A 26,819-nucleotide genomic window follows, 5' to 3' on the forward strand; every position below is an offset into this window, starting at 1 on the left:
GGTCTTTCATTTCCTATGCATGTTTCAATACCTTTACTACCTGTCTGTAGCCCCAAAATATCTACGTAGCTTATTTTGTATTTCTTTGGGTTTTTGTTGTTGTTGTTGTTTGTTTTTGGGAAAGTCCCTCCCTGTCACCCAGGTTGGAGTGCAGTGGTATAATCATGGCTTACCACAGCCTCAAACTCCTGGGCTCAATCAATCATCCCACCTCAGCCTCCCAAGTGGTTGGGACTACAGGTGCATGCCATCATGCCCAGCTAACTTTTGTATTTTTAGTAGAGATGGGGGTTTCGCCATGTTGTCCAGGCTGGTCTTAGAACTCCTGAGCTCAAGCGATCTTCCCACCATAGCCTCCCAAAGCGCTGGAATACAGGCTTGAGCCACGGGGCCCAGCTGAATGCATTAAGAAACATTTTGTATCATTTGTGTCACACAGTACCTATGCCACTAGAGTGTAACTATGTTGAGGCTACAGACTTAGTTCATTTTTACTCCCAGTATATTATTCCATTGTATGACAAGATCACAATTAATCTATCTGGTCTGCTGTTTGTTTGTTTGTTTGTTTGTTTGTTGAGACAGAGTCTCACTCAGTCACCCAGGCTGGAGTGCAGTGGCACGATTTCGCCCATTGCAACCTCTGCCTCCCAGGTTCAAACAATTCTCCTGTCTCAGCCTCCCAAGTAGCTGGGACTACAGGCACACACCACCACTCCCAGCTAATTTTTGTATTTTTAGTAGAGATGGGGTTTCGCCATATCGGTCAGACTGGTCTCGAACTCCTGACCTCAAGTGATCCACCCTCGGCCTCCCAAAGTGCTGGGATTACAGGCATGAGCCACCTTGCCCGGCCTATCTGGACTGCTGTTCATGGATAATTCATTAATTTCTAAATTTTCACAATTATGTGCTGAATGACTGGAGTGGAGTCATTTAATTGTAGCTGTGAGTATCTTCCACTTTCTTACATGTTGCCAAACTGTTCTCCAAAATCGTTTTGCCAGTTCATATCTCCATAGGCATTTGAGGGTTCCCACCGTGCGACATCCTCACCCCCCACTCCCCTGTATTGACAGACTCGACTACCGTGCCCATCTGGTGGATGTGTAATGGTGTATCACAGTTCTCTTCATTTGCATCTCTCACGTGGCCAATGGGGTTGAACATCTTTTCACATTTTAGGTTATTTTAGCCATTTAGGTTTCCTCTTTTGTGAGTTGCCTGTTGATATCCTTAAGCCGCATTTTCAAAATTGGATCGTTGATGAGCCCATTAAACTCCCTCCACCTGGCACACCCACCTCCCTGTTTCCACAACCTAACTGAATGCTACTTTTTCTGGGAAACTTATTCTCTTTCCTCAATTCAAAGTTAGAGTTGCCTCTAAACAATCACTGGTGACACTGTACCTTTCTCGTGGCATTTATAATTTCCTGTTCGGTAGTGTTTTAACTTCTTATTTTGGTATCAAACTTTTTAGTTTACAAAAGCACCTGCTCCTTCATTGTCTTATTTGAGCATTTATGCGACAGCCCCACGAGATGGGTAGTATTATTACCCTCTTTTAAACAAAGAAACATGGTGTAGGAGGGTCTAGCTAACCCAAGACCCCGTCCTGGCTCAGAGGCAGAGCTGGACTTGAAGCTAGGACAATTCAATTCCATGTGCAGCTCACAGCACAATCCCCTTATTTATTTATGCATCAACACCACCTTCTCCACGAGATTGCCAGTCCCTTGTCTCCCATCCACCTGTGTGTCTCCCATCCCCGTGCTCTAGTCCCACACAGTGGGGCCATCAAGATTCTGAATACAGAATTTCTTAAGAAAGTATTAATACAATGATCACTTACTGCACACCCACCAGGCACCAGGGGCTTTGCATATATTAACTCTAACCTTCCCAAGAACTCTATTTAGGTGAGGACACGGAGGCTTAAGAGTTGAAGTCTCGGGAGCAAGAATTGTTTAAAAAAAAAAAAAAAGAGTTGAAGTGACACACTTAGGCTCCCATGGCCAGTAGTGGGTGCAGCTGGCCTATAGCCTCAGAGGTGAGCACTTCCCTCTGTCATCTCTGTCCCCCAGCATCCTGAAGGCAGACCCAGCCAGCTTAGAAGCTAGTGGGAGTGTTCTGCTCCCATCATCAACCCTACCCGCGTTGGACACACGTTCTCTGAGCAGAACATGGTTAAGTAGCACAATCCTAGGGCTCCTTTGGGACTTGAAAATGTGCTCTCCAGGATTGGGAGATTTTGTGCCATGAGGCTGCTCCCAAGCTTTCCTTCCAGGTTCAGGCAGGTGCTCAGCAGTGCTAGGTTCTGCTGAGGCCCAGGATCCCGAACGGGGCAGTGAGGCAGGTGAGAGCAGGAGGATCAAGGAGCAGAAGGAAATGAGGAAGGAGGTGAGAGGATTCCTGGATCTCTGCTGAGAAGGTGAGGTGGGGGGCAGCACAGATCATGCTCCAAGGCCAGGAGGCAGAGGGCCCAGACTGAGCAACTGACAGTGAATAGGGAAGGCTCTGGGGGAAGGTGCTGGCCACAGGCCACACCCATGAAAGGACACATCCCTGTCTGGTGGGGGTGTCTGCAGAGTGGGATGGTAGCCACAGAAGTGGGCGCGGTGGACTGAGGACAAGGATGGGGGTGGGTTATTGGTAAGCGTTTTTCCCCCCTTCCCCCAAGAGTGAGTCTGGGTGAGACCATGTCTGCCTTTTCTCCCCAGGGCAGGGACCCTGTGATTGGAGCTCTGCCCACTGCCTCCATCTGCCATTCCTATGACTTTGTGCATGTTATCTTTCATTGTGTGCCCTTTATTTACATGACGTGTTATGCGTGTGGCATATATTTGCGATTGTACCAGGTATTTCTGTGCACTGTCTATGCAGTTTGTTGTTTGGGGCTATTTTTCGGCCATGTAGGTTTCCTCTTTTGTGAATTGCCTTTTGATATTCTTAACCCATATTTTAAAAATTGCATTGTTAGCCCACTAAATTCCCTCCACCTGGCACACCCACCAACCTATTTCCACAACCTATCTGAATGCCCCCTTTTCAGGAAAACTTGCGTCTCTTGCCCGCCTGTGTTGTTCTTGCGTTGTGGCTTTATGTGTTATGTCCGTCTACCTTACATGCATGTTCTGTTGTGTCTCTGTTGTGTACAGTGTGTTCCTCCTTGTGTATCTATGCCTATGGCTGGTGTGTACAGTACTTCTCTTTGTGGTGTGTGTCCTGTACATGCTGCGGTGTGTTCTGACCTGTGTCTGTGCGCTGTGCACTGTCTGTTGTGTATCTACATTACGCTTGGGCTGTGTCTCTGTGCCGAACGCCTGTGCTGTGAGTGCAAGCTGTTGTGTGCCCCGTTTGGCCGTCCTGGGTCTGTGTCTGCCTGTCTGCGCCAAGGGTCCGCGCCGCCCTGCTGTGTGTCTGTGCCAGTGTCCGCCGGTGCCTGCGCGCAGAGCTGTGTTTCCTCAACAAGTGTGCGAGCGGCAGTGTGCGCCATGCGCACTGCCTGGCGTCTCCGTGTGCGCCGCGGTGTGGCCGCTCCTCGGCGGGGGGCCCAGGTCCGGGATAGTGGCCGCGGAGGATGCGCGCCCGCGGGGCGGGCGGGGGCGGGCGGGGGCGGGCGGCGCTGCGGGGCCCGGCGGCCGCGGGCTCCAATGGCGAGGCCGGCGCGGCCCCCGCTAATTACATAAGCGGGACGTCAATAATTCGCGGGAAAACGCGAAAAAGATGGCGCCCCGCGCCCGGGGGGCCCCTTCCTGAGCGCCCCGGCCCCTCCCTCCGCCGCCTCCCCCTCCTCCCCGCGGCGCCCCCGCCCCGCCCCGCCCCCGCCGAGACCCCGACCCCGGCCCCACTGGCGGACACTCGGCCGGGCAGCCGCGGGCCGAGCGCAGCCGCCTCCGCCACCGATGCGCCTGGTGGCCAGACTCCAAGTGGGACCGGCGGACACGCAGCCTCGCGGTGAGTTCTGCGCTGTTGGGCGGACTCCCCGCCACACTCTCCTCTCCCGGCCCTCATCCCTCTCTTTTCGAAATCTCCCTGAACTTTGGCGGCCCGAACGCCTCCGGGGGGTGAGACTCCTATGGAGCGGGGCGCTCGGGGGTGGGGACGGGGCGTGCAGGGTACCTGCGGGGCAAAGGGGCCCCACCCGGGTTCCCGAGCCCCGGGGGGCGTGGGTGACAGGTCGTTCTTCCTTGGCCCCGATCTTTAATTTTCCTGTCGGGGTGGGGGAAGGACGGACGAGCGTTTGGCATTTCGCTCACGTCCGAAGTCAGGCTGCGGCAGGGTTGGGATGGGGGAGGCTTGGCGTCCGAGCGACTGAGGAGAGGAGCGCTGAACCCGAAGGGGGTGCTTCTGCAAGCTTTTTACCCCCTCCTGAACACCCTTTTTAAAAAGCCAACGGCCGCCCTGGGAGAGGCCCCGGCGCATGAATCATCCTCGCTTCCTGCCCCCGCCCGGCCCCGCGCTCCCGGTGCCGCGGATTTGAACTGGACGCAGACGGGAACCCGCAAACAGGCATTTCTTTGCAAATGGGTTTGAATCAACCAATCACAGCCCGCGGGGGCCCGCTCCGGGAGGACGGAGGCGGGGGCTGGGGGGGCGCCACCCGGGGGCCCCCGCCCGGCCAGGGTGGAGGCGGGTGCGGCGACCCGGCCGGCTCCCAGAGGCGCAGCGGGGGAGGAAGTGTCAGTTTGTGAACCTGCAGCGGCCCCGGCCTGGCCGCAGGCCGGGCGGGCGGGGACCTCGCAGCGCCGAGCGAGCCAGGTGGCATGGAGAGGACAGGGGTTCAGACCGCATCCCCTGCGCGGGAGCCTATGCGCTCTGCGCTGGAGAGAAAGGAGATGGGAGTGGGGGTGGAGAGGGTCGTGGCCACGCCACCATCTGGGGAGCCGAGACCACTGCAGTGCCGGTCTCGCCCCGGGGCCCCGCACGTAAACTCGTACTTAGCTTCACACACTCCCTGGCACAATGCCGTAGACATCATCCTGCCCAGTTGCACAGGAGTACACACAGGCACCACGCAGAAACAGGCACTGGACTCTCTCCCTGTGAACAGATAGTCATAACACCAGGTGCCCAGCGCCATGGCCACAAGGAGGAGACCCGAGTAGGCCCTCGGGGAAAGAGCAAGGCTATGTGTGGCTGTAGTGGAGAGTGTGTGGAGGGGCATGGAACCAGGTGAGCCCAGTGGGGAAGGAGGGGGCGTTAGGGACGGCTTTGAGCACTAGTGAGGGCAGTGGGGAGCCCCAGAAGGTTTCTGGAAGGACATTGGTGGCCCTGCGGATGAGTCTGGTGGAGAAGCAGGAATGCAGGAGCGACCTGTTTAGCACTGGGTGCAGGTAGTATCGTTCTCCACCCCAGATGCCTAGTGGAGGTGAGCACAAGGCCCAGGAAACTGTTACTGAGTGATGAATGAATGAATGAATGGCCCAAGCAAAAGATGAGGCCTGAACTCAGACCAGGGCAGGAGGATGGAAGGTAGAGCTGGAAAACCAGAAATCATGGCACTTAAAATGGCCTGCTGTCACAACTCATTGCTTAGAGGAGTTTGAGATGCATGGAGGCAGTGCCACTAGCAGGGAGAGAGAAATCAATGGGTGAACTGCACGTTGACTAGGATGATGAGAGACAGGCGTGGAGAGGCTGGCATGGGGATGGATGACTTCACTGCTTGGAGCAAATGTGTATCTGGGTGAAAGCATAAGTGGGTTTAAATGTCCCAGAATTGGTTTCCATTAAATCAGCTCATAATTTAGAACAGAAGGGGGGATTACAAAAGACAGATGACCCAGGCTACACTAGTTACAAGCCACCCAGTTTTCCTTTCTAGGTGAGTTTTCTCTGGACAGGGTAGGGATGGTTGCAGGGGTTGGGGGTAAAAATAAAACCCAGCCACTCCCCTGGAGAAGATCATCCATCCAGAGCACACGGAGTGTGTTTGCTTAAGGAATAAAACCTCAGCCTCCTGAAACAGGGAGCAGTTCAGGCCCACTGGGTAGGGGACTTTGTTCTGTGTGGGTTGAGAGATCCATTCTCTTTAAAAGACAGTGTGGTATGGGCCATGGTTCTGCCTTTGGCCCATCAGCCTCTTCTCCTTGACACACCTGTTTGCCTATCTGTAAGACATGAATAGTAATATCTCCCTCATAGGATGGCCACGAGGAATTAGTGAGATAATAAATAAGTCTGGCTTATAGCACAGTATACAGATTTCCTTCCTTCCCCTAATGGGATTTCTGAAGCAGGGAAGCAAGAAGTAAAAACCCTGTTCTGCCTCTCCCAGTGTCAGGGGAAACTGATGGAGAATCGAGCTCTGGATCCAGGGACTCGGGACTCCTATGGTGCCACCAGCCACCTCCCCAACAAGGGAGCCCTGGCGAAGGTCAAGAACAACTTCAGAGACTTGATGTCCAAGCTGACGGAGGGCCAGTATGTGCTGTGCCGGTGGACAGATGGCCTGTACTACCTCGGGAAGATCAAGAGGGTAAACTCGTCCTCCCTGGCCCCTGTTCTCAGGCTCAGCATCTCTCTGCTCATGTTCCAGCCTGGCTGTCAGACCAGGGGGCAGGGGGATTGCCGGGGAATTCCCTTCTTGTCCCTCATGCCCAAAGCTGGTGGTGGGAGGAGCCAGAGCCTGGTCTTGCAGGCACCATCCTTAGGGTCAACATCATCCAACCAGTTCTTTAGAAAAGTGCTCTGAGAGCCTACAAAGCAAAAAAGTCAGGTTCGAGAGGATCACAGAGGAGCATCTGACTTGTGCTTCTGTCCTCAACATTCTGACCAAGTTTTCATCCATGGGTCCCTGGCTGTGCAACTCCAATGACAAGGAGTACACCCTGTCCAGGAACTGCCATCCTCCTTCCCCTTCTAGCCCTGCTTTCTGGAGCATAGGGAGACAAAAATGGGGGAGGAAGACTATGTTCCAGGTTGGCTTTCCCCAACCCTTTCTCACTTGCTCCTTCCTATCTGTGCCCCAGGTCAGCAGCTCTAAGCAAAGCTGCCTCGTGACTTTCGAAGATAATTCCAAATACTGGGTCCTATGGAAGGACATACAGCATGGTGAGTTTTCCTAACATTTCAGGTAGCCCCCACCCTCACCAGGTCTTCTCTCCTCTGCTGCCTTCATTTCTTCCTTCTCTCCTTCCATCTCTTACTCCTGGCATCTGCCCTTGTCCATGAACCCCAAGCCCCCCTGTGATGATGATCTAATCTGGTTGTATATTGACTTGGGAAGGTACTTAGGACATCAGTCATCCCCTTGAGGATTCATACCTCAGGAGGGAGGCTGGGCAGGTGGGGAAGGTAGCTCAGGGAGGTGTTGGGAGGGCCAGACTGGGCCTCAGGCCTGTGTTTGCTTCCTGGCTACACTATAGCTCCAACTGCTCAAAGCTCTAGGTCAATCTGGGCTAGAAAAGGGGGCGTGTCCAGGTAATCAGAATTGTCAGCTCTAGATGCAAGCACAGCATCCCCGATTTAACATATGAATAAAACCAGTGGAAGCAGCCCTCTCCACGGGGCAAGGGTCGGGAGGAATAGGAGAAAAAACAATAAAGCAGAGATAAGTCAGGCAGGGTGAAGATGGACATGCCTGGATGGAGCTAGACCAGCTTTCAGGGCTGAAAGGAATCTGGGTTGGGTACCATCCCTGCCTTCAGAAAGCTGACATCTCTCCCTTACAGAGATGGCAAGTCAGGGCCATCTTTGCCACCATTCTCCCTTCCTATACACACAACAGACATCAGTAGCCATTGACAACACATGTGCTTTCAACATGGAGCCCCAAAACCTGTCAGTCAGAGTTGGCATGAGAGGAGAAACATGTTTGCCATTTATACTCTAACAGGAGAAGAGACATGGCCCCTAGAGGGGGAAGAAGCAGGTTTTAGGGTCAGGTAGACCTTGGACCAGCTTTGCCACTTACTAGCTGCATTTGCAGAGCAAGTAATATGACCTCTCTGAGTCTTAGTTTCTTCATGTGAAAGATGAAGTGAAATTACTGGCTTCATAGGGTGGTTGGGAGGCTTAAGTGAGCTAATCCATGTAAAATGCTTAGCTCAGTGCCATTGGTTTTAGAGAAGCTGTTACTCAAGAATTTGTTACCAACTGGGCACAGCGGCTCATGCCTATAATCCCAGCACTTTGGGAGGCCAAGGTGGGTGAATCGCCTGAGGTCAAGAGTTTGAGACCAGCCTGATCAACACGGTAAAACCCCGTCTCTACTAAAAATACAGCTACCCAGGAGACTGAGGCAGAAGAATTGCTTGAACCCAGGAGGCAGAGGTTGCAGTGAGCTGAGATTGCACCACTGTACTCCAGCCTGGGCGACAGAGCGAGACTTCGTCTCAAAAAAAAAAAAAAAAAAAAAAAAAGAATTTGTTACTGTAAGAGATGATTCCAAGAAGCCTGCCAAGTAGAGGCTGCCACAACCCAGCCAGTTAGTAAAGCTTTCAAATTGCCCCCTTCTCCAAGAAATTGTGGCCAGTGCAGACCGATTCCTCTCCAACCCCTGAAATGTACTATATAAATATCCAAAGCAATGAGGATCTCCTCTCCTGGTTTACCCCCTTATTGAAAGCATAAGGAGCCAGATGGAGAAGACCATGCACCTTAGCTGACCTCCTGTGGAGGCCCACCACATATCAGGCTCCTTGGAGGTACCCACAGTGATCGGCTGAAGAATGGCTTGTCTCCTAGCCAGAACTGCCCCCTCTGGGCAGAATGGTGACCCTCTGGTATCTCCCGAGATTAGAGCATAAGGTTGAACACCACTGTAGTTATTGATCCATTGTTTCATTAAGCCAGTGAGGACTTACTGAGACGCACTGTGGACACCACCTTCCTGGGAGCATGTTCAGGAATAAGAGGCAAGGTTCCTGCTTGGCCATATATTCAACAAACATGTCTTGGAACACCTGTTACATGCCACACTCTATAAGGTCCTGGGGATACAGAGATGAAGAGGTACCATTTCTTTTTTTTTTTGTTACTCAGGCTGGAGCGCAGTGGTGTGATCTTGGCTCACTGCAAGCTCCGCCTCCCGGGTTCACGCCATTCTCCTGCCTTAGCCTCCCGAGTAGCTGGGACTACAGGCGCCAGCTACCACACCCGGCTAATTTTTGTATTTTTAGTAGAGACGGGGTTTCACCATATTAGCCAGGATGGTCTCAATCTTCTGGCCTTGTGATCTGTCCACCTCGGCCTCCCAAAGTGCTGAGATTACAGGCGTGAGCCACTGTGCCCAGCCTCTTTTTTTTTTTTTTTTTTTGAGATGGAGTCTCGCTCTGTCACCCAGGCTGGAGTGCAGTGACGCGATCTCGGCTCACTGCAACCTCAGCCTCCTGGGTTCAAGCGATTCTTCTGCCTCAGCCTCCCGAGTAGCTGGGACTACAGCCACACACCACCATGCCTGGCTAATTTTTGTATTTTTAGTAGATACGGGGTGTCACCATATTGGGCAGGCTGGTCTTGAACTCATGACCTTGTGATCCACCCACCCCGGCCTCCCAAACTGCTGGGATTACAGGCGTGAGCCACTGTGCCCGGCTGAAGAGATACCATTTCTACCCTTACAAAACTTTCAGCGTGCTGGAGAAAGAAGACAGAAACACATATCAAAATGTGTTTAATGTATAGGTACAAACCTTTCACACATAAAAACATATTTATTCTTCAACCAAAATAAAATGCAAAGGAAGAGATGGAGAGGGGACCTGTAGATTAAAAGTAATTTTAAAAACATCAGCCAGTCACCATGTATGGACTTTACTTGGGGACCTTGATTCAGAAGAACAGACTTAAAAGTATTAAGGCATTTGTACTTAAGAGACAATTGGAAATGAGAAATTAACTGAATTTGTTAATGATATTAAGCAATTATGTTAACTTTTACGTGCAGTAAAGGTGTTGTAATTAAGTTTTTTAAAAAGAGTCTTGATCTTTCAGAAATACGTACTGAAATATTTATGGAAAATCTATTGGGTATCTGGGACTCAATTTAAAATAATTACAGGAAGGAGAAGTATGTGGGAATATAGTAGAAACGAGATTGGCCATGAGTTCATAAGTGATGAGAAGATGGAGTTTCATTATAACTTCTAGGCCAGGCACAGTGGCTCACGTGTGTAATCCCAGAACTTTGAGAGGCCAAGGCAGGCGGATCACTTGAGGTCAGGAGTTTGAGACCATCCTGGCCAACATGGTGAAACCCCATCTCTACTAAAAATATAAAAAGTAGCTAGGCGTGGTGGCATGCACCTGCAATCCCAGCTACTCAGGAGGCTGAGGCAGGAGAATTGCTTGAACCAGGAAGGCGGAAGTTGCAGTGAGACAAGATCATGCCACTGCACTCCAGCCTGGGTTACAAAGTGAGACTCCATCTGAACAAAACAAACAAAAAAGGTATATTATCCCATAATAAAGTTTTAAAAAATTATTTAACGACAATTTAACAAAACAAGTTAAATAAGGGGGGAGAGGCAGCATGATGTGGTCAAAAGAACAAAGGGTTAGATGTCAAATAGCCATGGGTTTAATCCCACCCTCTCCTTACTAGCTAAGCAAGGGACTTAACCTCTCAAAGCCTCAATTTCCCCATCTTTAGAATGGTAATGATGATAGGCATCTCAGAGTGGTTGGGGAGATTCAGTGAGGCGGCATGTGGGGCCTAGTGCTAGGCCTAGCAGACAGTAGAGGCTGGGCATCTGGAGAGTGAGTATAAAACTTCTCATTCCTGTGAGCTGGATCTGACCCTCCAGGGCCTCTCTTTCAGCCGGCGTTCCAGGAGAGGAGCCCAAGTGCAACATCTGCCTGGGGAAGACATCAGGGCCGCTGAATGAGATCCTCATCTGCGGGAAGTGTGGCCTGGGTGAGTGGAGAGAGCAGGGCCCTGAGAAGGCCCCAACCTATGGGTCTCCACGCACTGGCCCCTGATGGGTACTGCTCCAGCCTGTTGGGGCCTCTGCTGGCTTCCTGTTTCTCTTGGCACTCCAGGGTGAAAGGGGGCCAGTTGCTGTGAGTGAGGGCTCGGGAGGAGATCCTGGGGAAAGCTGGGAGGGTATGATGGTGTATGTAATTTGGGGCCCTGCTAAACAGAGAGGATGGGTGGGAAAGATGGGGCTCAGGCACTGAAGTCAGACCTTCCTGTGCCCCCCCTCCCCACCCCAACTGGCCAATGCTGTCATTTAATTCCCAGCCTGGACACTGACTTGGCCACCTTGGTGGGCATCAGCAGCCAGGCTCCTGGCAGCTGGCAGGCAGAGCTCCTAGGACTTCCCTCAGCCTTCCCAGTCCTGCCTCCTTTGGGCCAACTGGCCTTGGGCCACGGCGTCCCTGTGGGCGCTCACTGCCCCCTCCTCTGCCGTAGGTTACCACCAGCAGTGCCACATCCCCATAGCGGGCAGTGCTGACCAGCCCCTGCTCACACCTTGGTTCTGCCGACGCTGCATCTTCGCACTGGCTGTGCGGGTGAGCCTTTCATCCTCCCCAGTCCCTGCCTCTCCTGCCTCCTCCAGTGGGGCAGCCCAGAGACTCCAATCACAGCCTGAGCTCCAAGCAGAAGGGCCATACCTGGGCTTTGGAGACAGATAGCGCCTCTGCCACTGTCCTTGGCCAGGATTTGTAGACTCCCTGAGCCTCAGTTTCCTCAACTGTAAAGTGGAGATGGGTTTGGTGTCGGGAATAACAGGACCAATAAATGATACTTTACTATTAAAAAAGAAAATCCATGTAAATACATGTTGGTAATTGTTGCCTTTATTGCGCTTATTACTCTTAATTCTGTTATCAACGGAGTTCCTTCTGGGATAGAGGGGATGGGTTTGGAATTAATGAGAAAAAGCTTCTTGCTTTTCTGACTACATTGGAATATCTGCGGGTCCCCCAAACCCTGGCAGCACTTCCCTCGATAGACAGCCTTGTGCTGACTCGCGTGGTCCACCCGGACCTGGTGGTTGACTGGGGCCCTCGTCTCCCCCCAGAAAGGCGGCGCGCTGAAGAAGGGCGCCATCGCCAGGACGCTGCAGGCCGTGAAGATGGTGCTGTCCTACCAGCCCGAAGAGCTCGAGTGGGACTCGCCCCACCGCACCAACCAGCAGCAATGCTATTGCTACTGCGGCGGGCCCGGAGAGTAAGGCGGGGGGTCGGGGCCCCCCGGGCGGCAGGGCAGGTCTGCGAGAATCGGCGGCGGGGACCGCCCATAGGGAGCGAGCCTGGAGTGTCAGCCAAGGCGGGGACCTTGAGGGCGGGCCCAGCGTGCTGTGCTGTGGGGGCAGGGCCTCGAGGGGCGGGCCTGAAGTGTCAGCCGGGGGTGTGGGGCCCAGGGGGCGGGACTGGGGTGTCAGCCGCTACGGAGGCGGGGCCTCGAGGGGTGGGCCCGGAAGATTGGCCCTGAGGGCGGGACCTCGGGAAGTGAACTCCGCAGGTTAGACCTGGGGGCGGGGCCTCGAGGGGCGGGCCCGGAAGGTTAGACCTTGGGGCGAGGTCTCGGGAGGCGGACCTGGCGGGTTACGACAGCCCAAGCAGGATGCCAGGGAGTTGGGGCTGGTTGAGAAGCAGCCTGTGGAGGGGCGGGGTGGGGAGGAGGGAATAGTAAGGCCTCGGGGACAGGACCTGAGGAGGCGAGGCCTCAAGGGGCGGCTCCCGAAGGGGAGGCCTCGGGGTGGGGCCCGAGGGGGCGGGACCTGAAGGGGAGAACCGAGGGCCGGCCTCCGCGTGGCATTTAGCACTGTGGAGCAGGGCTAGAGGGCAGAGGTGTTTCCTTGGAGCTCTGTAGGAAACGAGGAAGTATTGAAGTGTGGTTAAGAGCCTGGGTCGGACACAGTGCGAATCCTCCCTGGACGTCCACGTCCTGGCCCTGCTCCTTACCAGCTGTGCAACCCCTGAGCCTCAGCTCTCTGAATAGTTTCCCCATCATGTGGTGATTATGAGCAGAGCGTGAATTACATAATTCACATAGAGGTTCACATAGTGTCTGGCACTTGGTAAACACTGGAAAAAATGTGAGCTGTTACTGGTGGTAGTGGTGGTACTAATGCATGAAAGTCAAGATAACCTTTTCACTGTCAGAGTCAGTGGAACCGGCTGCTGGTAAGATGTTAAGATCCTTTTCCTGCCTGGCGCGGTGGCACATGTCTGTAGTCCCAACTTCTCAGGAGGCTGAAGTGGGAGGATCACTTGAGCCTGAGAGATGGAGGCTGCAGTGAGCCATGATCATGCCACTGTACTCCAGTCTGGGTGACAAAGCAAGACGACCCTGTCTCCAAAAATAGGAAAGATTGGTTTCCCTGGAGATGTGCAGTCAGGCAGGGGTAGGGGACGGGGGGCGGGGCATGTTATGTCGGGGCCACTGTGGAGGGAATTCTTGTGCTGGCTCTGCGGCAAGAGTCTTTGATGCTTCCTTGCCGACCTGGGTCCCTATGTAGCCATAGCAGCTGAGCTTGCTCCCTTGGGCTGAGTGCACTTGGCATTGTGGAAGGAACCATAGATGTAAGAGGTAGCGTCTCTGGCCTGAGGAAGTTCAGCCGTCAGGACCCTCTGAAGTCCTGAATCTCAGCCCCAAGCTCCAGCGGGGTAACTTGGGCAATGCTTGAACTACTTCATCTCTCAAATAGGCTTAACCTTAACTTCAGGCCTATGAACTTCCCCAAGTATTGTCAGATGGAGAAATGCTTATGGAAACCTTTCTTGCATTAACGCAGTGCTTCTCAACACCTATGGGCAGGGTTGCACAGGATGCTGATTAAAAATGCATCCCAGAGGCTTCTCCAAAGATTGAATAGGTCTGCAGTGGACCAAGGAATCTGCATTTTAACCTGGAGCTCACCTGACAAGGTGTCAATGAAGCATTGAGTATTTTGCTCTTCATATTCCATGAATAGTTATTGGATGACCATGATAGAGCAGATACAGTTGCAGGTGAGAAAAGCCAGATGTAGTCTCGCCCCTGTGCAGCTGACAGAAACCATTATTCTCCTGTGTAGTCTCCAAGGCAAACGTTTCCCTGTCAGCAGTGTTTAGGAAGCAGCAAGTCCAGAAATGGTGGCTTCATTGTGGCATGGCAAGGAGAGCACAGCCTTTGAAGTTAGGGAGACTAGAATTTGAGTCATCATCCTCCACTTGCCTTCTGAGTGAGCTAGAGCAAGCCATTTCACCTGTGACTCATGTGTAATAGGGAGACAGTGTCCCATCTTTTACCAGGTTGTGAGGTCAAATGAGAGTATATGTCCAACTCCCAGGTCCTCCCTTGGCACAGCCTAAGTGCTCAGTAACTATGAATTATCTTCCCTTTCTGCCAGTAGAGGGCAAATTTAAGTTGGGAAAGGTTGCCAAAGCTCATACCTGACTGGGGGTGTGGTTCTGGCTGACCTTGGCTCCTCTGTCTCTCCAGATGGTACCTGCGGATGCTGCAATGTTACCGGTGCAGACAGTGGTTCCACGAGGCCTGCACCCAGTGCCTCAATGAGCCCATGATGTTTGGAGACCGGTAGGTGCTAATTTGGTCCAACTGGGCTTTGGGCGTGGTAGGGAGGGGGCAGGGATGGCAGCAACAACTCCTGCAGGGTGACTGCCAGGCTCCAGACAAGAGGGGGTCTGTGACAATGTATGCCTACCTGTTTAATGGAGGCAGCTCAAGGTAGGGGATCTCCCAGCTATGCAGGGCCAGGAGGCAATAAAGAAGTATTCTGGGCCACATCCCTAGTTGCCATTGATTTGTGGCGTACCTTAGATAAATGCCTGCCTTCCCTACGCCCCAGTCTCTTAAGTGTCTGAGGAAGAAGGGGTGACACAGTCTTTGCGCCAGCCCTGCCCAGGGTTGTTACGGAAGCCGCTGGGGAAATGGACGACTTAACATGGCTTCTAGCTGATGGAGCTAAGCTAATGGAGTCATTATGGATGTCAAACCTGATGTTATGCATCTTTTGGTTGGTGTCTCATGTCATTTGTGATTGTGTGTGTGTCTGTCTCTGAGGGGAGGAGGGTGACCATGGCAGCCCTAGCTCAGCTTACTCTCTCTGAACTCAGCCACGCTTCAGGGCAAGAATTGGGGAGGGGATTGAGGGCAGGGGCTAGAAGGAATATGGGATATCTCTTAGTCCCTGTCCTGCTCTGTCCTTGCCCCCCAGTGGCCAGCAGCCCTGGGAGTGAGAAGATTATGGGAAGGCAGGTGGCGAGTGAGGAGATCAGGGGGCTGGACTGGGGGGGTGTCCGAGCCCCTCCCACCATAGGCCCCCCCTCTCTGCCCACCCACAGGTTTTACCTGTTCTTCTGTTCGGTGTGTAACCAGGGCCCAGAGTACATCGAGAGGCTGCCCCTGCGATGGTGAGAGGGTGGGGCTTAGTCCAAACTGACCGCTGCTCCTTCCAGCTTCTCCCCTCCCTCCTCCCTCCTGGAACGATTCCATTTCCAGCTACTGGGTCCCAGCTCTGCCCCTGTCTCTCAGCCTGGACCCAGAAAGCTGTGATGCTGGCTGAGCAGGCTGCCACCTCACCTGGTCCCACCTCCTTGCCCCCTTGCCCAGGGTGGATGTGGTTCACCTGGCCCTCTATAATCTGGGGGTACAGAGCAAGAAGAAGTACTTTGACTTTGAGGAGATTCTGGCCTTTGTCAACCACCACTGGGAGCTCCTGCAGCTTGGCAAGGTATGTGGGGTTGTGGGATGTCAGTGGCAGGAGACAGAGAGGTTTGCCCAGGGCCACGCAGTGCAGGACTAGGATGGAGGTCTCAACTCTCACCCTTGAGTTGCTGCATCCCTGAGTCCAGGCCTCTGAGCCTGTGTCCTTTAAGGGCCTTCCCAATCCCAGATTTTGGCAGTGGGCAGGCTGGGGCCTCCCCAGCTCAGTGGAGGGGAGCTGAGGCCCTAGATCAAGTCTGGCTGGAACACAACTCTCTGCTGAGTATTTGACCCACTCCAGATTTCCTGGCTAGAATGCAACATGGAGTGGGTCTGCCCACTGCTGATCCTATGCGGAATAGTGGGTCACCAGGAGCCTGGGAGCCTCAGATCCATGGAGTGAAGTAACAAACGGAGACTTTCAGAGTCAGAGCTGGAGAGTGACTTGCCTGTGGTCAGCAGAGCTTTGGGGCTGAGCCATAGCTGGAGCCAGTGATCCCTAATCACTCCCATCGGGGTGCTGTGTCTTCTTTTCCCTAATGACATCCTTAGAATCCCCTCCATCACGTACAGAGTGAGGCATCTTCTCTATAGACTGCCCCAAATCCTTCTTCGATGAAAAGGAATTTTAAAAGAATAACCTTTATGCTTTGTAAAACATTTTATGTAATAACATCTTCATTTACAGTGTTTGATAATCTTTTTAAAAAAATAGATATTATAAAACCTTAAAAGATACACACAGAGTTGGTTTTTAGTAACTTTTTTTCTGATTTTTTTTTTTTTTTTTTTTTTTTTGAGATGGAGTCTCACTCTGTCACCCAGGCTGGAGTGCAGTGGCTTGATGTCAGTTCACTGCAAGCTCCACCTCCTGGGTTCACACCATTCTCCGACCTCAGTCTTCCAAGTAGCTGGGACTACAGGTGTCCGCCACCATCCCCGGCTAATTTTTTGTAGTTTTAGTAGAGACGAGGTTTCACCGTGTTAGCCATGATGGTCTCGATATCCTGACCTCATGATCTGCCCACCTCAGCCTCCCAAAGTGCTGGGATTACAGGCGTGAGCCACGTGCCCGGCCCTGATTTTTTTTTTAATTGTACATATTCCTGATGAAAAATCTTTAAAGTACCAAAAAGTATAAGGAAGTATACTTTTTAAAAAATCTGTATCATACCACCCAGAAATCACTAGAACTAATGCATAGGTACATTTCCTTTCTGACTCTCTTCTATGAATATTTTTTTCTGTTTCATGGTTTAAATGATACAGTATATGCAATTTTAAATAACCTTATTTTTAGTATACATTATTCTTTTCCATATTATTAGAATCTTCATTAAACTTCTTTTTTTTTTTTTTTTTTTTTGAGACGGAGTCTCACTCTGTCGCCCAGGCTGGAGTGCAGTGGCCGGATCTCAGCTCACTGCAAGCTCCGCCTCCCGGGTTCACGCCATTCTCCGGCCTCAGCCTCCCGAGTAGCTGGGACTACAGGCGCCCGCCACCTCGCCCGGCTAGTTTTTTGTATTTCTTAATAGAGACGGGGTTTCACTGTGTTAGCCAGGATGGTCTCGATCTCCTGACCTCGTGATCCACCCGTCTCGGCCTCCCAAAGTGCTGGGATTACAGGCTTGAGCCACCGCGCCCGGCTTTTTTTTTTTTTTTTAAATGGAGTTTCACTCTTTTGCCCAGGCTGGAGTGAAGTGGCGCTATCTTGGCTCACTGCAAGCTCCACCTCCTGGGTTCAAGCAATTCTCCTGCCTTAGCCTCCTGAGTAGCTGGGATTATAGGCGCCTGCCACCATGCCCAGCTAATTTAATGGCTGCATTGGTTTCTACCATAGCTTACTTGTTTCCTTCCTGTTGGGCAGTTTCTTTCCCATTCGTCCACCATTAGAAACAATGCCACCGTTTTGTATGTGAAGTTTTGTTCCCATTTCATGTTGTATCTGCAGATACATAGATTCCATGATAGATTCCATGGAGTATCATTACTGGGTCAAGGGTATGGACTTTTTAAAGCTCCCAATACAGTTAGGTCAGGAGGTATTCTCTCCATTTACAGATGGGAATGAACTTGGAAAGGTGAAAAGGCTTATCTGAGATCCTGGAGTGAGTCAGTGGTCCTCACCTGGAGGACTCAGAAGCATCAGGAGATGGAAGGGAGGGAGTAGGGGCTGGGGCCTCCCCACGCGCCATGTGCCTGGGTCTGATGTTCTGCTGGCCTGTTCTCCCACAGCTCACCAGCACCCCTGTGACAGATCGAGGACCACATCTCCTCAACGCTCTGAACAGTTACAAAAGCCGGTGCGTGCAGGGTGGGGAGGGAGCGTGGTGGGGCCATCTACAGGTGAGATTTCTTCCTACCTCATAGCCTTTGCTCAGGCTGTGCTCCCTGCCTGGGTCCTCCTCCCTTTCTCTCTGAATCATTTCCATTCTCCAAGATCTAGGGAGCACCCCACCTCCTTTGCACAGCCACTCCAACCACCCCAGCAGCCTGCTACATTTTGGTACTGGGCTCAGCTCTGTAGGGGGGGCCGCACCCCTGCTCTCTGAAGGCCCCTCCTGCTCTAGACATCTAGGCCTTATGGGCCAGGCACTGAGGGATGGGTGCATCATCTGAGGTGGGCTACAGCCTCCTGACCCATCCCTCAGCCCCTGCCTTCCCATCCAGAGTTCTCAGTACACACAGCTGGTCACGTCCCTCACCACACCACAGAGGCATGCCAAGGCTCCTGAACCTGGCACTCAAGGCCTTTTAAGACCAGGCTGTGCCCGTGTCCTCTGCCACTGTCCCTTTGCTTTCTGTATTCTGGGTGCCAGCCATCCTGAGCCCTTGGTTTCCCACCTGGTGCTTTTACTCATGCTCTGCCCTTTGCCTAGGATGTGCTTCAGTCTTTTTTACTCATTTGTTCCATCAACAAGTATTCATTGATTTGCTGTTCTATGTCGGGCCTGTCTGGGTGCTAAGGTCATAGTGGGGAATAAAACAGGGTCCTCATCCCTGAAACTCTTCCAGACACCTCTAGGCAGAATTACCCACTCTCTTCCACATTCTCATGGTTTAGGGCCCAGACAAAGCCCTGCTCTTCAGTACAAGAGGCCCCCTGCCCTTCTAATGGAGGACTGTCCATTGGGATGGCAGGGGGCCTCTTGTACTAAAGAGGGTAGGGCTGTGTCTGGGTCACTTCTTCAGCCTCAGGGCAGCCCACCCAGTGTTGCTTTCAGTCTCCTGGGGAAACCAGAGAAAAGAATGAAGTAGGTTCCAGTATCTTGACCACAGGAGTTCCACTGTGAGCTGGAGGAGGCCTTCCTGCAGGAGGTGGCCTTGGGCTGGTTGAGGCAAACAAAAGGGAGAAGAGCAGCAAGAACCATACTTGTGCAGAAGGAAGCACAGGGAGGAGGCACGAGCTGTGTTCTCATCTTCTACCTGGAACCCCGCATCCCATGGGCTTTGAGGAAATCAGCATCTCCAGAGGCATCCGGATTTTAGCTCTGGGTCCAGGGAGGCAGAGAGGCTTGTGTCATGCTTGACCCCACTCCCCAGGAGGATGAATTGATGGACTCCAGAGCTTCCTCCTCCCGCTGCCCACCCCCCAGGTTCCTCTGCGGCAAGGAGATCAAGAAGAAGAAGTGCATCTTCCGCCTGCGCATCCGCGTCCCACCGAACCCGCCAGGGAAGCTGCTGCCTGACAAGGGACTGCTGCCAAATGAGAACAGCGCCTCCTCTGAGCTGCGTAAGAGAGGAAAGAGCAAGCCTGGGTCAGTGCTCGGGGACCCAGGGGCCAGGGCTGCCGCCAAACTCGGTTTCTCTGCTTTCAAGCAAGCAAGGAGGACCTGCACCCAGCCAGTCCCAGCTGTAGGACCCTGAGAGGGCTAGGTAGTGGCTGAGCAGGATCCCAGATCCCAGATCCCCAACTCCTTTCACCACCACAGCCCCCTCATTGCCTCGCAGGGAGGAAAAGCCAGATCTGAAGACCCAGCCTTGCTGGATTAGGACTTGGGCAAGGAGGTGAAGGGGAAGGCAGTGTGTGTGAGGGGTCCCTCGCTCTCCTGGCTCATCTGAGCCCCCTCATCCTGGCACTGGGGGGCCGGGCAACTGGATGCACGTGCCTGGGGAGTCACCTTTTCTTTTTCTGCCCACTATACCCTCTCCACACCCTCCCACCCCTACTGCCCCCAAGGATTCTCCCTCCTCCCCAGGCTTCCCTGTGAAGGTGCAGCTGTGTTCAGAGCCTGTCTCCCCAACTGCTGTGACCCCCGCCCCTGCGGCGCCTCCCTCTGGGCCATCCTAGGGCCCTCAGGCTCTGACGGGGCCACCTTCTCCCTCTTCTGTCTCCACAGTTTGTTGCCTCACGAATTCCAGCAGCAGAAAAGGCGAGTTTATAGAAGAAAAAGATCAAAGTTTTTGCTGGAAGATGCTATTCCCAGTGTTAGTTCCTTGTTTTCTTACTCTCCATTTTCATACACAGGGTCAGCACATGTTAGGGCTTCCTGTGCCGAAAACTAAGTCCCCCAGGCCCGGAGAACTCTCTCATGTCCCTTAAAGGAGAAGCCAGTCCCTATTACAGCTAAGCCAGGCACTCCAAGACCCCTGCTTTATCTCCCCCCAAGTTCTCCCAGGAACCCAAAGTTGGGGTACAACGGCAGGTAATATTCTTGTCCCCACTGTCCAGGTAGGGACACTGAGGGAAGGGTGGGGCAGTGACTTTCCTGAGACCACACATCAAAGTGGCAGAGCCCAGCCTGGAACCAGGATTCCAGAGTACTTTCTTTCCTCCTTCAGTAACCCCACCTCCTCCCTGAAGCCCCCTCCCTGTGGGCAGTAATCCTAGCAATGCCTCATGTCCCAGCAGTTTGTGGTTTAGAAGCAGTATTTAATTTTACTGCACTTCCTGACATCTTTTTTTTTTTTTTCTTTTTGAAGCGGAGTCTCGCTCTGTCACCCAGGCTGGAGTGCAGTGGCGCCATCTCGGCTCACTGCAAGCTCTGCCTCTGGGGTTCACTCCATTCTCCTGCCTCAGCCTCCTAAGTAGCTGGGACTACAGGCGCCCGCCACCACACCTGGCTAATTTTTTGTATTTTTAGTAGAGACAGGGTTTCACCGTGTTAGCCAGCATGGTCTCGATCTCCTGACCTCGTGATCCGCCCACCTCGGCCTCCCAAAGTGCTGGGATTACAGGCGTGAGCCACCACGCCTGGCCCTGACATCTCTTAAGAGTGAAGCAAGGCAGGGGTTATTGTCCCCATTTTGCAGTCGAAGTAACTGAGGTCCAGAGAGGTGAAGGTCATACAGTCAGCTAGAGACAAAGGCAGGGCTAGAACTGGGATGACTTGGCTCCCTGGTCAGCACTTAGAATAAAAGTGATGGTCTTACCCTAGGAAGGGCCCGCCCTCAGCGGCCCTGGCTGGATAGGAGGCAGCCTGTGTGGGAGGCGGATTTGATACTCACTATCTGACCCTCCCTCTCTCCTTCCTGTGTCCACAGAGTGACTTCACCTCAGCCTGGAGCACCAACCACCACCTGGCTAGCATATTTGACTTCACGCTGGATGAAATTCAAAGTTTAAAAAGGTATCAGTGAGGGACCTAGCGGAGAAGTCTGCTCTGGAGACAGGGAGGGAAGCAAGCAGAAAGCCAAGCCCCCAGTGAAAAGGATCCCTGCTGCGCGAGTCTGCCTGAAGGGGCTTTTTGCAGTAGAGCTTTCAGCATAACATCCCTGTTCCCAGAGCACCACAGCCCTCCCCACTTCTCCAGCCCTCCCCTCTTCTCCAGCCCTCCCCTCCTGCTTCTCCCCGCCTCGCCCCATGGTTATCCACATTCACCATGCTGTTTGATGCCTGCTCATCTTTGCTCATGTTGCTCCCTCTGCCTGAAATAGCCTTTGCCTTGCCCTAGCCCATCTGAAAACTCAGGACCCTGCTTCTTCCAGGAAGGCTTCACTAACCCTCCCCAGGCTGAGCTGGATGCCCTCCTTTGTATTCCACAGCACCCCGTACTTAAGTACGCCCAAGGGAGGAACTGCATCTTCCATCATTTTATTTCCCAAATTATTAAAGGTCATTTAGTATTTTCCTGAGGACACAGGAGGGCTTTAGAGTCAGACCTGAGCTCCAGACCCTGTTTATCAGTACTAGCTATGTTGCTTTACCTAAATTCCTTAACTTCTCTGAACCTCCTCAGCTATTTTCCTCAAACAAGATAATGTAAATGAAAGCACTCTTGACCTGTGAAGTGTTGCACAGGTGCCTCGGATCACGCTCGAGTTACTGGCACCAGTGCTTACGTCACCACCAGGGAAGGGTGCCCTGGGAGGTTTTCTTGACTTCTTGGACTTTGAAGGGTTAAAGGGTGGCTGGGTAGGAAACAGACGGGTGTAGTGGTGGGAAGCTCAGCTGTGGGAAGATGGGCCTCCACCGCGATGAAGGATGCATGTTAGGGGACCCTGTGGGCCAGGCTGGCAGGACCTTGCTGGCCGGGCCACCAGCAGGCTCACCATCTTGCCCCTCTCAGTGCCAGCTCAGGCCAGACCTTCTTCTCAGATGTCGACTCCACCGACGCTGCCAGCACCTCGGGCTCTGCCTCCACCAGCCTCTCCTATGACTCCAGGTGAGCTTCCTGGAGGTCTGGTGTTCACATTTTGCCAGGACCATCATTCCTCCCAGCCCCTCCACTTCCCACTTCTGTAATGTGTGGGTCATTCTATGTGTCTCAGTCTCGGGCGGGCAGTACCTGGCCTTCTGCAATTGTGAGTCTGGCTCTCGGACCCTCTGGTTCTGAGTCCTGGGGCTTTAGATGGGATCTAAGTACAGGCATTCAGGCTCCCGTGGTTCCATCCCTTTGGAATGCTTCACCTGCTGCAGAAGGTTGTACAGCACCTCCCACTGGACGATTCCAGTTCTGGGGTTGTTGGACCAGAGGTTCTTTCACTTTTGGCGTCTGCATGCCATGAGCTTGCATGTCTCTGCCTCTTGGACTACAAGGTTCCCTGACCTTGATTCTTGGCTGTCTGAATATGGTGCCTGTCTTCTGGAGTCTCTAAGGGAAAGAGCCATTTATTTAGAAGCCTGACAGAGGGGAAGACAGAAGATGGCATCCTGCAGGGTGGAAGATTTAGGAGTGGGGACAGAGATCCCTGAGGGCCTATCTCCAATACAGCTGATCTGGCAACAGCTGGTCCTCAGCAGTATGGGGAGTGGTCGAGCACAGGGATTTCCTCTGCACTCAGGCTGCACTGTATTTTAAGATATTTGAGACCCTTGCAAAAGTAGAATTAAAAGTATAATGCCTGGCCAGGCACTGTGGCTCATGCCTGTCATCCCAGCACTTTGGGAGACCGAGGTGGGCAGATACCTGAGGTCAGTAGTTTGAGAGCAGCCTGGCCAACATGATGAAACCTCGCCTCTGCTACAAATACAAAAAAAATTAGCCAGACATGGTGGCGCGTGCCTGTGATCCCAGCTACTCAGGAGGCTGGGGCAAGAGAATCGCTTGAACTGGGGAAGTGGAGGTTGCAGTGAGCTGAGATTGTGCCACTGTGCTCCAACTTGGGTGACAGAGTGGGACTCCATCTCAAAAAAAAAAAAAAAGTACAATGGTATAGTACCTGTAGAGATCTGTTTTGGAGTCTGTGTCTCTTGACATCTGTCTAGGTGTCCTCTGCTGTTGCCTCTGTATTTTTCTTTCTTCCTGTTTGTTGGTTGGTTGGTTTGAGACAGTCTCGCTCTGTTGCCCAGACTAGAGTGCAGTGGCATGATCTCAGCTCACTGCAACCTCCGCCTGCCAGGCTCAAGTGATTCTCATGCCTCAGCCTCCCGAGTAGCTGGGACTACAGGTGTGTGCCACTATGCCTGGCCTGTTTCTTCCTGTTTCTTTGGTTTCACCAGCACTTCAGGTCTCGGTTTCTGTCTCTAAGCATCTGAATCTGTGCCTTGCCCTGTGTGTCTGTGTGTCTATTTCTCTAACACCTCTGTGTGTGTGTGTGTGTGTGTGTGTGTGTGTATGTGTATGTGTCTGTCAACCTCTCCATCCAGGGTCTGGGGTATAGGGTCCTTCAGTCCCTAACCCCCAGCCCTATGTGACCTGTCTAGTTCCACGAGTCTGGCGAGCGGCAAGGCAGGATAAGCAGGGCCCCTGCACTGCATGGCCTCAGGAGGCTCAGAGAATGGTGCTCTTACGCTTTTGCAGTGCTGGGATCCTGGCTGTAAGAGCATATGCTTTGGAGTTGGACGTTCATAGGTTTGAATCCTGGCTCTGCCACTCCCTACCTGGTTTTCTCCTCTGGACCCTCAGTTTCCCTCCTCGCAGGGCTCTTGTGAGGATCTGGTGAGATAATCTATGCCTTGGGAATAGATTATCTCAGGGACTACATGACAGGCACCTTTGAGAGAGCCTGGGAGAAGATGGATAAGAGGATGCCGCTCAGCGCTGTTCTCTTCCACTTTCCTGGTACTGAGGGGAGGGCTCAGGGAGAGGAATCTACCCTGATAGTTCTATCTCATTCTCATCATCTTCCTCTCTCACTCCTGATACAGATGGACAGTGGGCAGCAGAAAGAGGAAGCTGGCAGCCAAGGCATACATGCCCCTGCGGGCAAAGCGGTGGGCAGCTGAGCTGGATGGACGCTGCCCCTCGGACAGCAGTGCAGAGGGGGCTTCGGTCCCTGAGCGGCCAGACGAAGGCATTGACAGCCACACATTTGAGAGCATCAGTGAAGATGACTCATCCCTGTCCCACCTCAAGTCATCTATCACCAACTACTTTGGTGCAGCTGGGCGATTGGCCTGTGGGGAGAAGTACCAGGTGTTGGCTCGGAGGGTCACACCTGAGGGCAAGGTTCAGTACCTGGTGGAGTGGGAAGGGACCACCCCTTACTGACTAGCCCCCAGGGGTGCCAGGGGTCCTGAAAACCAAAGGAGGAGCAGCAGAAGCCATAGGCTCCCCAGCTTTCTCCAGGCTGGGGTGGGAGAAGGAAGCAGGACAGAGCTGCAAGTGCCTGGCAGAAGGCCCTGCCTGCCTGCCAGGCCAAGGCCTCCGTCTCTCTGCTGTACCAGCTCTGTTCCAGGGCCTCCTCGGGCTCGTTACCCCTGTGCCTGTGTCTCTACACACTCCACAATCCCTCAAACTCTGTTTATCTGTTCCTCTGACCTTGAGTCCCCTGCTCTGGGACCCTTCCTCCTGAGGCCCAGGTCTTTGTCCCCAGTTGTGTGCCTTGACCTCCCTCGCCCCTTTTTGGGTGTGTTTGCACATCCTGTGTGTGCACAGCTGTCCCTCCACTGGATACCCTTTACACCTGACCCGTGGGGCAGCCAGTCCTCCCAGGGACTACATAACAGGCACCTTTGAGAGAGCCTGGGAGAAGATGGATAAGAGGATGCCGCTCAGCGCTGTTCTCTTCCACTTTCCTGCCACTCCCCACTGCCCTTGGAGAGAGGTGGTAGGGTGGGAGAAAGCCCCTGTGAAAGCCTGCGAGGATCTGAAGAGTGAAGGGCTGGGTCTGCCTCAGAAGGCACCAGCACCAGGGTCCAGGCTGAGAGTGAAGGCTGCCAGTGTCAGCTTTGGCCACACCCCCTCAGTCTCCATAGAGCTGGGCCTGGCCTTGCTGGAATGGAGGCATCTTTCCAGACCTGGGGGACGGGGCTGGACAGTGGTGGTAGGAGGGAAACCATGTCATGCTAAACCTGTTTCTGGTGCCTCCCACCCCCAGACCCACCAGACACCACACAGCAGACAATATACACCCACTCCCACAAGTTTCCATCCACATGTGTTGTACTTTCAGCTCCAGGCACGCAGACAGCCCCACACGGCCACACCACCACATGCCCAAGTGTACTCACACACAGAGCCACACAGTCCCTCTGGGCCTGCTGGCTCCTCCCTTGGCTTTCTCTTGGCCCACTTCCAGGGCCCAAGTGCTGCAACTAAATGTGAAAGCTCAGCTCCCGCCCTTTCTTTCAGCCCATCAACCAGCTTTGGTTCCATAGGGAAGCACAGGGGACTCACCCTCTTTCATATCCCTTGCCCTGCCCTGAAATGGACAATCACTTTTTGGGATAGGTTGAAATTTTTAAAGGGCCTGCATCATTCAGTTCCCTCAAAGGGAAGCCCTTGCCAGTGGGGGTTTGAAAGAGAATTTTTGGAACAACATTCAAATTCTGCCTCATCTGGAGGGAAACCAAAATTGGGAGGGGGAAGAGGACCCCTCATGTTTTGCTGCTTCCAGAGATATTAGAAACTGACTCACTTGATTGGAAAGTGGACAAAAGTGCCTTGACGTGGAGGGTGGGCACCAGATGGGGACCAGCCTTGCCAACTGCTGCTGTGGCCTCCAGCTTGGCTGGTTTTGCAGGCCACCAGCAGGAAGGCGAAGGTGGTGGTAGAGCAAGAGGCACTGGTGGGGCAGCAGGCCTGCAGGAGCTGTTTTTCCATTACTAGGCCTGACGCCTCTCTACCTGTGAGCGTTCAGGGGGTCCCTGAGATAGTTTAGATGTCCCCCTTCTTAGACCTCAGCTCCCACAGTGCCTTTTAAGGGGGACCTCACCTCCTGTGCACCGCCCACCCACTTTCCTCTGCTTCCCTGGCACAGCCCAGGCATAGATAAGCTGGCATTGGGCCCAGTTCTTCCCCCTTCTCAGCCCCACAGCTGCTGCCACAGGGGCCAACTGGGGCCAGGTGGAAGGGGAGCTGAGAAGCCAGCCCCTAGCCCAGGGGTGCTGTGGGACCTGGGATTCAATTTGTAGCTTCCTGCCTGGCTTCAGAGAGCCCAGCAACCACCTACTTTCCAGACTTCTGAGATAGCCTGGGACGAGCAATCCTGTTACAGTACACCTGGACCTTCCCTACCTGGGCTCTGGGGAGGCTCTGGGCTTGGAGAGGGAAAAGCGGGGAAGGGGTGTCTTCACCACCTGGGAAGATAGCACAAGGCCTAATGAGGTCACCCTGACTGCCCACCCCAGCATTTCATTCATACCAGATAATAGCTGCATTACTGCCAACTGACCTTATAACCCTCTGCACCTTCAAAAAGATTCATGGTTTTTAATTGCTGCTTTTAATAACATTTGTTAAAGTTATAATTGATGTGTCTGTTTTATGATTTAAAAGCTCCCTTTGAACAATCACCTGTCTTCCCTGTAATGAATTAGCTGCTGAGTATCAGAAGGAATTGGCTCTGGCTTTTGCTCTTGGCTTACTGGAGGCTGAGAAGGAATGGCA

At 53.1% G+C, this 26,819-nt stretch overlaps 1 protein-coding gene across 3 annotated transcripts; it reads left to right on the forward strand.

The window, feature by feature from the left end:
• The first annotated feature begins 3,656 nt into the window (after positions 1-3,656).
• PHF19 (PHD finger protein 19) lies at positions 3,657-26,682 on the forward strand. Of its 3 annotated transcripts, none has more exons than XM_025360348.1 (15): positions 3,657-3,959; positions 6,283-6,483; positions 6,977-7,058; positions 10,768-10,863; positions 11,362-11,462; positions 11,975-12,123; positions 14,383-14,478; positions 15,246-15,314; positions 15,514-15,634; positions 17,842-17,909; positions 19,203-19,364; positions 19,947-20,034; positions 21,091-21,176; positions 22,116-22,211; positions 24,137-26,682. In XM_025360348.1, exons 2-15 carry the CDS (start codon positions 6,298-6,300, stop codon positions 24,477-24,479), a joined length of 1,743 nt encoding a protein of 580 aa, XP_025216133.1. In that variant the 5' UTR covers positions 3,657-3,959; positions 6,283-6,297; the 3' UTR covers positions 24,480-26,682. The 3 variants fall into 3 exon arrangements, with proteins under 3 accessions (XP_025216133.1, XP_025216135.1, XP_025216134.1); XM_025360349.1 differs by lacking the exon at positions 3,657-3,959 and adding an exon at positions 4,030-4,069; XM_025360350.1 differs by lacking the exons at positions 11,975-12,123; positions 14,383-14,478; positions 15,246-15,314; ... (5 more) ...; positions 22,116-22,211; positions 24,137-26,682 and having other exon boundaries at positions 11,376-11,732.
• The last annotated feature ends 137 nt before the right edge of the window (positions 26,683-26,819 follow it).

Source organism: Theropithecus gelada, chromosome 15, assembly GCF_003255815.1.
Source record: "Theropithecus gelada isolate Dixy chromosome 15, Tgel_1.0, whole genome shotgun sequence".
In the NCBI taxonomy this organism is placed as follows: domain Eukaryota; kingdom Metazoa; phylum Chordata; class Mammalia; order Primates; family Cercopithecidae; genus Theropithecus; species Theropithecus gelada.

What these genes read in the sequence shown, in the direction of transcription:
- PHF19 (XM_025360348.1), top strand. Translation starts at nt 6,298, where the DNA reads ATGGAGAATCGAGCTCTGGATCCAGGGACTCGGGACTCCTATGGTGCC. An exon ending in TACTGCGGCGGGCCCGGAGA is followed by an intron (nt 12,124 to 14,382) that starts GTAAGGCGGGGG and finishes CTGTCTCTCCAG; the next exon opens with ATGGTACCTGCGGATGCTGC. An exon ending in CTGAACAGTTACAAAAGCCG is followed by an intron (nt 17,910 to 19,202) that starts GTGCGTGCAGGG and finishes CCCACCCCCCAG; the next exon opens with GTTCCTCTGCGGCAAGGAGA.